This window comes from Toxotes jaculatrix, chromosome 17 (assembly GCF_017976425.1).
Source record: "Toxotes jaculatrix isolate fToxJac2 chromosome 17, fToxJac2.pri, whole genome shotgun sequence".
Lineage (NCBI taxonomy): Eukaryota > Metazoa > Chordata > Actinopteri > Toxotidae > Toxotes > Toxotes jaculatrix.
In genome coordinates this window covers 15,545,327-15,557,903 of record NC_054410.1, presented here as the reverse complement: position 1 = coordinate 15,557,903, position 12,577 = coordinate 15,545,327, and the positions used below count along the sequence as shown (strand labels likewise).

General features: G+C 41.8%; 1 protein-coding gene across 4 annotated transcripts in view; it reads left to right on the top strand.

The window, feature by feature from the left end:
• The window catches only part of arhgef10 (Rho guanine nucleotide exchange factor (GEF) 10), a 46,288-nt gene extending 34,565 nt beyond the window's left edge, over positions 1-11,723 (top strand). For all 4 annotated transcript variants that reach the window (XM_041061195.1, XM_041061194.1, XM_041061191.1 and 1 more), the window contains 5 exons: positions 505-647; positions 2,795-2,969; positions 9,605-9,727; positions 10,170-10,696; positions 10,785-11,723. In XM_041061195.1, the coding sequence (XP_040917129.1) occupies positions 505-647; positions 2,795-2,969; positions 9,605-9,727; positions 10,170-10,675 (947 nt within the window). In that variant the 3' untranslated portion in view covers positions 10,676-10,696; positions 10,785-11,723. The remainder of the gene's footprint in view (positions 1-504; positions 648-2,794; positions 2,970-9,604; positions 9,728-10,169; positions 10,697-10,784) is intronic.
• The last annotated feature ends 854 nt before the right edge of the window (positions 11,724-12,577 follow it).

The window sequence follows — 12,577 nt, the reverse complement described above, 5'->3', positions numbered from 1 at the left end:
ACTGTAGGTGCCCAGGCACATGTAGAACAGAGTGTGTAGGAGGTGCGTGTGGGATCGAGCTCAGCTCTGACTAAAGCCTCGCAGCCCATCTATATTCATAGTGAAGGCTGTGAAAACCATCAATGGCCACTCCACCAGCATTAGCAGAGTTATAAATGCAGATGACCTTTACAGACGACATTTATAAAGACATAGTGACTCCTACATTGTCTTAAATGAACCATTCTTCTATTAACTGTTACATGAAAAAATGCCAGGGGTTTACACTGTGAAAGAGGATGCAGTAATACTAATAGAGATGTACAGTACTGTGTGGTTTGTTGTCACTTATGTTTCAACATACGCATTTTTATGGCCATTTCTTAGACCTCAGATATTTACTGAATAGATATGTATTCTGTGTTTGCATATACTGTTTTTTTTCATAGGGTATTTTGTGATACAGATTTATTCTATTCTATTTATTTGAGCACTGAACTGCCAACACTGTGTTTGTTCTTACAGATGGTTTGTGGAACTGTGACAAGCCCAAGGTCCTGAAGCTGGGAGTCCTCCCAGTCAAGGCCATGCTGGCTGTGGAGGAGCACCTCTGGGTTTCATCGGGTGGACAGGTCTTCATCATCGGCACCCACACACATTCTGTGGAGGTACAAAACCTAGCTCTGATACTGTTACCGCGTACCATGGTCAGATCATCCCAAATTTCCCCAAGGGACCTCCCAAAGGGATTAATAAAGTATATTCTATTCTATTCATAAACAGAGCAGTTTAGCACATCATTGTGTGTGTGTGTGTGTGCAAGTCCTGTAAATAATTCTTGGTACATGTCTTCTTATCTGTGTATGTGTCCCAGTCTGCCTGTGTAAATCATGCAGGAAACAAGATCTAGTGAAAAAGATGATTAACAAGTTAATTATCCTCCAATCGGTTTGGTCGAGTCTGTGGGAAAATCTGAGTCTCTTTAAAGAACAGGTTAAACCAGGAAAAGAAAAAACAAAGACAGTTTGGAGAGGCTGTTTTGTCTACTTGAAGGCAAGACTGTTTTAGTGAGTAATGGAGAGACTGCATCCAGAGTATATACGATTCAGGAGAGAAAGGGAGATGTGATTTACTTTATAAAAAGATGACAAAAGAAGGGAAGTGAAACATGATGAGGAAGGTGAAGGGGAAACAATCGAGGCTGAATTGAACTGTTGCGAAGAGAAGTATCATTTGAGTGTTGATTCATGTGTCATTGTTTATTTAAATATTTTCCTAGAAATCTATTAGAGGGGGGCTGCCTCATTTCTCTTCCCGGTTTTCCTTTCTCCACATCCTTGAATTATGGATGGTATTCCCCGTGAGTGTGTTCTGGCCTGGTTTAGGGAATGGAAGCACCTGCCATGGGTCCAGGAATAGTAACGTTCCTCTGACATGTACTCACTCATAATCTGTTTAGCCTCATTAAGCTCATTATGTTGGACCACCTGCCTGTCTCGCTCTCTTTTCCTCACTGAAGACTTACAGTTAGTCCACAGTGGTGACTGAAAGTCACACAGATGAGACAACCTGAGACAGAGGGGAAAGCATGGTGAGATGGGCACGAAGAAACAGGCTACTAGATCAAGTGTAAATAACAAAGGTTTAAAGTGCAAGACATTACTTATATGCTTCTTGCTCTGTGGTCGCCACTTTTTTATCAGAACCCTTTGCTGAGACTCTCGTGAATGGACTCTCCTTAGCCAAATATAACTCCACCTACACATGAAGCAATGTGTGGTGAGATTATGTAACTCACGGTGATGGAAAAAGCCTAGTTTATTGGTTTCCATGCACAGAACACAAAATTACACTCTGAACATATTTGAACCAATTCTAATTTAAACTAATGAATAAATGGAAAACCTTACAATTAAGAAGAGTTTATAAAGTGAATTCAGTTTGATATTTATAAACCAAATCTCACTAAACAGTGGTAAATCCCACCTTCCTTGTGCTTCCTGTTTTGACTACACCTGACAGTCGCATTATGTTAAGAAACAGTGACGTCACCCTTGAATAAACATCTTTTGTGCATTTAGTGAAAGAAAAAAAAAGGTTGTATCATATTCTCTGTTGTCTATAGAGGAAATGTGATTCTTCGTTTTCATGGTAAAGTATAATCACAGGGTCCCAGACATAACAACCACTGACAATACATGGACTGCTGCAGTCTAAACAGACTGAGACAGACTTTCTGTGGGTTGACTGGTGTCTTACACTTTTCACATTTTTGTCTAGTTTGTAGTCACACACAGCCAACATGGGACAGCCAAAACAATCTCCCTGTAGCCTCTGGAACATTTAGCCTGAGCTGAAAATGTTACTAATGCAATAGTATAGTGTGCTGTTGGTCAGAAAACCTGTTGTATTTCCTTTCAGAGTGCCATTTTCTTTTAGACAGTGTTTGGAGTTTGAACATTATTGCACCAAGCTAACTTGAAAATGCGTTTATTGTAATTCGGATTCTAATGAGAATCACGTAGCCCATAACAGAGATCCCACAGGCCCTGTATGTATGTAAATAGTAAAAGTCTTAAAAATTCCAGATTGAGTTTTTTGGTAAGAGATCTTTATTCTGAAGTCAAAGGTCTCCTTTTCATTTGTCCTGACAAATTAGATTTTTATCTTCTATTTTCTGAAAAGTCTTTAGATCTTAAATTTCACTTGGTGGTATTTTGAAATTTTTGTAACTTTTGTGACAGGCTGAATTTATTGTGAACACACAGTAGGTAATGTTGAAGTCCTGTCACCCTGCCCTGTCTTCCCCATCCAGAGGCAGCTGGAGGCCCACCAGGAAGAGGGAATGGTGGTGTCCCACATGGTGGTGGCTGGAGTGGGCATCTGGATCGCCTTCAGCTCGGGTTCCACACTCCGCCTTTTCCACACAGAGACTCTGGAGCACCTGCAGGACATTAACATTGCTACACCTGTCCACAGTATACTACCTGGTAAGTCATCATTTTCATTTTGAGACAGACAGAATATCTGCCTTATTTTATACCCTATGGGTATTAAATGCTGTGAAATTGTGTAATTTCATTTACATTTCTAGATCTTTGAACCAAGCAAACCAGAATTCCTCAGGCACTTATTCATCTGACAATAAGCTTAAGTATAAGTTATTTGAAGAAAAAGTAATCTGGCCAAGGTTAATTATTCTGCCAATAAACAGACTTGTAAATAATTTTACAAGTTCATAGCCCAAATATTCAGCATCAAAGTGAAGGTTTCAAATGTAGATATAACACCCTTTGCCTGCAGGTGTTGCTAATGTCAAAATTCCAGTAGCTTTTGCCTTTTTTTTGCCTGTAGGAGGCATCGCGACATCCGCCTGTTTAAACTGCTGATGCTATGACTTTTCCTTCTTACTGGTCGTTCAGTCTTTTACGTTTCATTCTCCACAGTAACTGATCAGAAAATATACTGTACTGTAGTGTACCGATGTTTTTCCACCTTGTAGAAGTCCTTGGTCTGCGCACAGCCTTGTGGTTTAACATTCAGTCATACTGATTCTCCGGTCTCACCATCTTTACCACTCTACCCACAGCCACCTCTCTCAGTTCTCTTTGCTTTCCCCTGAGTGTCACTCAGTAACATGATCTGTATGTCTTACAGAGACTGAAACCTTTTAGTTAGTGTCAAACTGTCTGACAAAGAGCAGCAAAGCATGACTATTTTCTCTTTTGATACCTGATCTTGCGATCATCCAGTCAACTATACTTATTCAAATATGCCCCTGCATTCGTGGTTGGTGGTGCCCTGGTCCCATGACCTCATGTTTTCCAAATGCTGTCTTACTTAGTGCCTGTCAGTAATTAGCTGTCATCGGTGTAGGTGCTCATCCAGTCAGCTTTTGTTATGGCAGGTCTGTCACGCAGTTTCAAAGGCTTCTTTATTCTAAACAGCTGATGTCTGGACCCTCTCATTTTGCCTCTCGTCACAGTCTTGCTTTAAAAAAAAAAAAAATTTACTTGAGCTCCTCAAGTAATTTTAAGGCAACATTATGACCATTGAAAGGAAACTCCTGCCCAAAGTTGAACACAAACAAATAATGGGATGTCCTTTAGATTACTGACCAACACATCACATCACTTAAACAACATAAACAGTGTAGGAGTAACCGGTATGTTATTTTTCCCCCTCAAAACATCTAATAGAGCATTACTCATGAGTGCGGTAATTCTGATAAGCTCTGGTTTTCCCTGCTTTGAAAGGCTATTTACTTACATCATTCCACCACAGTGGCTCGCGCTTGATCTCTTATGGTGTAATGCACTGCGGATGTAAACCTGTCATTAACAGGTTGTAATATCTGCAGAACCGCGTCTGAGGCCGCAGCTAACAGGCAGTTTGAATCCAGATGAGTTCTTTTATTGTGGTGAGCAAATATTTGTTTTAGAGGCTCTGAAGAAGGATTCAGAAGTTAACGCCTATGATGTATGTACATGCTCAAAACCAAGGATTGCATCACACCATAACACTGCTTTCAATTCCTGCATGTGTCCTTTAGCTTTGAGACCGGTTTTGTGACTGTGGCAGTGGATCATATTGTACTGAGTGGGATGTGAAAGAAGGGCAGTTTCCGGCCATGTGTGTTCAATCCAAACACTGAGGATGTTCAGATTAAATCAAATAACTGATAGTGTGACAGTTGTCCTGGGGTGAAGTCATCAGAGTAGCCTGTAGCTTTGGACCTTGTAATCTGTTGTGTTACATCAGCTTGACCCAAAAACACACAGGCTAAATGGATGACTGTTTTTGTTTTCTTTTTTGTTTTTTGTTTTTTTGTCTGTTTATTTTTTTAGAAGATTGGATTTGTGCAGTCCAATCACTGCCGCTTTCAATCTCTTTTCCTTCCATGCTGAGTAATGCAGACAGCTGTGGTTTGGCTCGTCTCGTGAAGCATTCTTTGCAACTTGTCTTGAAGTTTTATATAAATGTTTTCCGACGGTTGACTCTGCCCTCCTCTTCAGACTTCTGTTTTGATACCTAAATGAGGTTTTTATCTGAGCTTTGTTTTTGTTGATGGTTGTGGTTCAGACTGTATGTGTGTTGTGGTTTTCAGTTAATGATTAGCCTGTAGCTGTTCTGTGCTATCTCATCTTAGGCATCATTAGCAGTACTGTTATTAACCTAGCTTGGCACAGAATGTGCGTACATTTTTAGCCGCTTCAAGGGGATTTCTCTATTATTGCCATAAGGTTGTGATAACATTCAAGAAGGCATCAGGAGCATTTGTCTCAAAACATCAAAAGGAGATGTGTGGAAGTAGTGTAAAAGCATGGTAGCTCTTTTCATCAAGCTCTTCTCCCACTTAAAGCAACATTTATTAATCAGCAGAATGTCAGATCTCATGTAATTGAGTTGGTTTTAAATGTCACTTAGCAGTTGGAGCAGCTGCGAAGACAAAATCCAGGACTGTGAAGGGTTAAAAACAAACGGCAACAAAGAACCATTCACTCACAGCTTTTTGTATCCATGGCTACAAAATCCATGGCTTTTTCACTGTGGCACAATGATTAACAGCATTTCTGCACCGGCCGTGCTTCTGACTGTAGAGAAAACAGATTTTTGGACAGTACTGGCAGCTCTGGATTCACAATCCCAAGTTTCCTTGAGGAAATCCCTAATTGCAAGCAAAAATGTCAGAGATAACCAGTTGCTTGGAGTTTGTGGATTCTCTTGATATTGTAGGAGAATTTTTCTCTGATGCCCAGTGTTTAGAGTTTAAGTGGAAGGCCTTTTCTTTTTCGTCAGACAGATGTGAATGATAAAAGCAGCCTGCTTTGGGACCTCTCATGCCCATATTGCCTAATAGGATCCATGCAACCACAGAGGAAGCTGGTTCTGGGACAGACCACCACACATAAAAGCTTTCATCCTCTGGGCCTCGCCATTAAAGGCTCACTTCCTCTGATAACTGTACGGGGTCCCTGGACTGTCAGTCAGCATGGACATCAAAACTTTTTTAATCCAGTTTGAACCACCAACAAGGCTGTGTAGTTGTGATTTGCATATTGTGATGAAGCAGCTGCATTAAATCCACCTGTCTGCCTCTCTGCTTCTCATTCGTTTTGATCTGTACTTTTCCAGAGCGTTCCACTGTGGCGTTTATCACTGCTGGCTGCTGCTGTGGAACAGAATGAGACCAGAAAAATGTGCTGTTTCTGCACAAACTCTGATGTAATTGGAATTGCCAGCCAAACTGTGTGGACAGGAGGGGACTGCCTGCAATCGATGACCTAGAGGCAAAGAGTGATGGGTCTTTCATTTTTTAATTCTTTGCTCTGTAAATGCTTGTTTACTGAGACACGAGCTAGAAATAATATCAGCTCATTGGAAAATAGCCAGAAATGGCATTATTCTGACATTTGATTCTCCAGGAAGTCCACATTATTATGAAGGAATATTAGATTACAGATCCTAATGCAATTTGGGCTTGTCTACAGAACACAAACGGGCTCGGGGCTGATCCAGTGAACAATATCACCATGAGAGAAAAGAACACGGGGCGTTGTCTTCAGTGCGAGTGCCTCTATGAATGGTGCAGTGTTAAATGCACGAGGTGGGGTTATCCTTCTCATGTTCAAGCATGTTGGAGCAATTCTGCTAACTCCCTTCTTCAGAGACAGGAGCTGCCTATCCAAGCACTAAGGACACAGCAGGTTAATGTGCTGTAATAGTGGTCATTATCACTGTAACTCATAGCTAGTGTTTATTAAAGAATCCTATGCATTTCATGTTTTAGAGTAATTTAGTGGTTTCAGTAGCTGATTGGAGGATATTTCCTGTAGCCAAAACAGACTTACTCTCACTATATTCCCAAATCTTAATCTGAATATCTGTCTGTGAGTTAGTCATCTTAAGAAACAGAGATTCACTGTGAATTGTCTTACTGTACTATGGATTTATTTTACTGAACCGCTGTGGAACGAGGGTAGTCCCACTGAATCTCTGAACTAAAGTAGGGCAAAGAATCTACATCAAGACCAGAAGCTGTAAAATGTTCATAAATTACTCATTAAAAGAAAAAAAAGCGAGAGGCAAATAATTGTGCAAATAAAAGTGTAAATGAAGTTAGAGTTTAATAAAAGAGGGACTATCTTAAAAAGTTCTTAACAAGCACTTCAAAAGGCAGCGGGCCTCCATGAAAGCACACGGTACTGTGATGATGTCTCAGAGGATGGTTGCTGACTGGCTGGCTGCTGTGTTGAGGGTCTAGTCTGCCTTTGTGTACTGCTCTGTGACCTAAATAGGCAGCCATGCATGGTTTAATGGGAGACAAACATCGGGGAGGGGGGGCGGTCAGTAAATAACACCTCCAGCTTTTCTTTGTTTGTACGCCACCATTGTTGCACACCTCCCAACATGGATAACACACTTAGCCGTGATTGAGCATCCACTCCCTTGGAGATCCAAGCACTGACTCAACAGGATGGGACGGGAAAACATACTGTAGCTGCACTGTGAAGTAGCTCCAGTTAAAACTTGTCTGGATCTAAAATCTCTTCTTGGAAAAAGTCTAATGGTATTTAGTATTTGTTGTTTTTTTTTTTAACAGCGTAGTAGTGGATGGCAGTGTTGGTCCAGAGTGAAATAGCTAGATAACTGGATAGATTCCTAAGAAATTGTATAGAGTCACAGTCGCCGGAGGATGAATCGTGAATTCGGCGATTCCCTGATGCCTACATGAGGTTGACGTTTTGGTTTTCAGTTACGTCTTGAAAACTACTTGAAGGAATCCCAACTAAATTTGGTTCAGGTGTTGATTTTCCTCTCTGAATTTACTGTATTCACTTTGATGATCCTCTGACCCTCTCACGAACCAATGGGGATTAGGATGCTGACATGCTAAACTAACATGGTGAGCATAGTAAACATCATCCCTGTTAAACATCAGCGCGTTAACATCGTCGGTGTGAGCTTGTTGACATGCTGGTGTCAGCAGTTAGCTCAAAGCGCTACTGTACCTAAACATAGTCTCAAAGAGCATCTACTGAGGGTGAATTAGAAACACAGCTCCCTAAACTCTGGGTTTGTATCACTGAATGACTCAAATTTACATAAAATTGTGAATTTAAGACCTAGAACACTTCCATTAACATACACACAACAGGAGTGATATAGAATGAAGGTGTAACTTCCAGCTATAGAGGCTGAACCCACCGTTACGCGCATTGTGCTGATCTGAGTTATTTCGAGGCTAATTGAATGGCTGATGTAGTGTATTATTGTAATGTTTGGGATTTGCTCCTCCCTCCTGCTGGTGGTTGTCAGGACTAAGTGCAGATCAAAGTGGTGCTCTGGTGTAGGATCAGGGCCAGAGCCAGGCCGTGTTGACGCTCACTCTGGGTTTATTTTAGTTCACCCTCTGGGTGGGGAACTCCAAATATTATGAAAGGAGGAAGTTGAGCAAGGCCCCCCAACCTGCAGTCGCCTGTGTGTTTCATGCTAATGCTGGGCCCTCATTAGAAGCACATGTGGGCAAGACGCAGAGCCTTGTCTTCCACTGTACCTGCCTGCCTATCTGGCAGGATTCCTGGAAGTGTGGCGGTATGGTGTGTGTGTGTGTGTGTGTGTGTGTGTGCCCCATGCAAGGGGTCAGCTCTGGTGAGGAGGCGGGGGGGGGGGGGGTCAGGCAGAAAGACTGGCAGTAATTTTTCCTAAAGCCCAAGAGGATTACTTTGAGGGAGGAAATTCAAGTCAAGCTGTTACAGCAATAATGACTCATGACAGTCTCGCCTCCCACATAGCAGGACTGAAAGGGCTGTTTTTGCCAAACCCCAGATTCTTATTACAATCATAAAAAAATGATGATAAAAATGTCTGACTAGATATCTTCTTGAAGAGCTTATTCCTGACAGAGCTCCCGTGTGGGGATGGTCTGCGATGAGTGCCAAATTCCACATAATAAGTCACCTAACGCATACTGTCAGCAAGCCAGACTTTATTGCCATCCTTGCTAAAAGGTGCCCTTAACTTAACAATAGCTACTTTTATAGTCCCAAGTGGCATCACAGTGATTTTTCTGAGCAGAAAGGAAGCTGAAAGGTCAGCTCAGATTGTCCCTCTGTAGCTGCTACAAGTTTTCTCAATAGAGGCAGAGCTCTTTGCTTAATTACAGCATTACAGCATTCTGTTACATAACACTTTTGTTTTTGTTTGTTTGGTTCAATCCGACCATAATGGTGCGTTTTTCTGTGTTCAGAAGCTTGAAAAGAGCTGCTTTTATCCGGGCTTCTCTTTACGTTGCCCTGGAGACAAATAACCATTGAGCATCATCGCTGCAGAAATGCCCCTACTCACTAAAAAAAAAAACGATACACCCACGCATCACACTGTATTTAAGCCTGGTGAAGTGGCCCATTAACTATGCACTTCTCTGATTTTTCCAGGAGATACAAGTGTGTGTGTGTGTGCAGGATGCATCTGTGTGAGGTCCAACAGTTTGCGCCTGACGCTGTAAATCAGGATACGTCTGCCAAGAATCATTTGTATTTCAACGTGTAAATTGATTTACTTCACATTGAGATTTGATAGATTTAAGATTAAACCCATGTTATGTTTTTGTCTTCATCTGTAGGGAACCAGAGAGTGTCAGTGAGCAGTCTGCTGGTCTGTCACGGTCTGCTTCTGGTAGGGACCAACCTGGGGGTGACTGTGGCTCTTTCTGTCCCCAGACTGCAGGGGATCCCCAAGGTCACAGGTAACCCTGAAAATGATTATTTAAATTAATGGATTCATTAATTGAGACTATCAAATATTGGGTTTAGAATTTTCAATAAAATAATTTAGAGACCAGGAAATATTTGGAGGGTTTTTTTGTTGACAAAAGACAATTTCTGGCAATCAGCTGTTACATTAACCATCATTGTTTCAGCTGTACTTACATCCAGTAGGACCATGTAATGACTGACCTTTAAGGGAGGAGACCTGTATCACACTTTGTAGTCAGTGGTCCTTTGCTGTTTTGATGTCTTAGTGAGAGTGAATTAAAAAAGTGGCAAATCAGACATTTGATAAAGTTGCAGGTTGTTAACTTCAGTTCTCAGACGTGTTTACTGGTGATACACATCCACAAACAAATATCGGAGTCTGTGAAACAAAGAGGATGAATACTTACTGTATGTGGCTGTACTTGTTGTCAGGTCGGGGCATGGTGTCCTTACACGCTCACAACGGGCCAGTCAAGTTCCTCACCATGGCTGCTGCAGTCTGCAACAGGCCCCCTGGCCTGCAGTCCTCCACCTCTCCCACCTCAGTCCAGCCAGCAGAGACAGAGGATGTGGAGAACACGCAGCCGCCCTCAGATTCAGCCCTGACTCCTCCTCAGGGACGAGGTGTGTGGTTGGGAGAGGCGGGCTGTACCACCATGGCTCTCCAAGATTCCGTGTCCTCCTCATCCTGTGGCTCTCTAGCTCCATCGCAGGGTTCCCTGGAGCACGGGCCCGAGGACGGGGCCCTTTATGACATGCTCCATGACCCGGCTCACCACCAGAGGGGCCGCCGCTCGAGCAAGGTGGACGTCAGCTCTCTGCTGGTGGTGTCTGGCGGTTTGGGCCACCGCAGGGTGAACAAAAAGACCAAACAGTCTCGCCATGAGGACACCACCTCCACAATCATGATCTGGCAGATTCCCTTACTGAACATGTGACACCAAAAAACACCTGGTTTGGTTAGTAAAGTAGTATTTTATCAGCTACAAGTAGAAATTGGATTTGCATACTTGTGGGATCTCACCTATGTTTTCCGTCTTTTTCCAGGTTAAAACAGAAGTGCTGCACACATCTCTCACAAGGAGATCTGATGTAATACTTCACTGATTATATGAGATGAAACAACTCTTCTCAGCTAAATGCGTTATTTAAACCGGGACTGCATCAGGCATTATGTTTCTAATGATGTCTCCTACCATAAAAACACTCAATCACGATGCTTGATGGTGCAAAACATCAGCCTACAGACCAGCCACAGGATGATATACTGTACTTTTTAAGGTTGTATTCCTTTGAAAACATTGAAAGGTCTTTAATTTCACCCTCCGATGTAACATGGCTAATACATTTCATTACTCTCCAGTGTTTGTGCCATACCAGTTGACTGTACAGGACTGCAGTATTTAAATCAGTGTTACAAAGAAACGAGACTTAAGAAACGACACTGTCCTGTTTGAAAGGCGTGTAAGGTAACGACGGGGCTTTGAAACTGTTACATAAAAGTGTCTTGTAAGATGAGGATTAGGTTTTGGCCAGAATTTCGATCCTCTGTCGAGGCCAGAGTTGTAAATATGAAGAATGACAGCTCAGGATTACACATGTAAGAGTTTTGGGGTCAGAGAAAGTGTTTATATGGAATCAGATCATTTTTACTATTGGATCAGTCTGTGAAGTGCACCAGCTATTACTATTCTGTCACCAGAGCAAAGGGATAAAAAAGGTGATGAATCAATGACTGAATTAGCTTGAGAAGGCTTGATGAGAATCTCTGGCTGGCCAGGTTTCTATTCATAAAGGGAAGAAAGAGTTGGTATCACCATGAGAGATTTTTTTGTTTTTTTTTGTCCCACTAATGCATCTTTGTTTCTCACATAAGGATATTTAAAAAAAAAAAAAAGAAAAGGAGAAAAAGCTTTATACTTTTGTCACAATTCCTCTGTACGTCTTTTATGTATATTAACAAATACATAAACATTGTTTTATTAAGCAAACTTGTGTATTTCATGCATGTTCTGTGAGCTTTAGTGAGCACTTTTATCCAGAACATCCACTTTTAAATAGTTTTCTACCAGCAGTCTCTTTCAAAGAAATACACCTCAACCTTGTGGCATCTTTTCTTTGGTTCTGAGAAGTTTAAAGCCAAAAAAAATCATCAAAATGAGCTGACATGTTGGTAAAGCTTTTTTAAAAAAAAATCATATTCAAGATGAGCAGCAGTATTAGGAGTTAAAATAAGAGGGAAATGGTGTCAGTGTGCCTATTTTTCTTGACTCATACTAACCTTGTACTTCTGCTTCGCTCCGACTGTGTGCTGCCGTCAGTACATGCAGGGACTAGCAATGTGCCTGAGGGGCCGCAGGAACTGAGCCTGATACAGCTCTTCCGGGATTTCACTGCTCATTTCTCCTACTGCCAAACAGAATGGGTCAAGACATTTTCTCTCTTGTGACGCCCACGTCCACTGTTGCACAACCATGTTTCACTACATTGTCAGTTCTAGCAAAAATAGAAGATATGACTTAAGGTTGGAGTTTTTCCCATGCTGCTACAATCCACGGCACCCTAGGATGGTCCTAAATATCATCTGATGTTTTGATAGTATCTAATATACTGACTTGAACCTAAGATAATGTTTAACTTCTGTAACTAAATACTGCCTTGTATTTATTAACTTGAAGTAGAACGTGGCAACGCCTCAGTCTTGGTGTAAGTTAGTAAGTAACCCAGTTATCAGTGCGTCTGGATGGGTGTTGCCATTGCTCGCATATCAAGACGGCCCTGTGACTGGAAGTCTTTTGTTTTTCCCTCTGACCCTGAGGTTTGTGTGGATACACTCATTT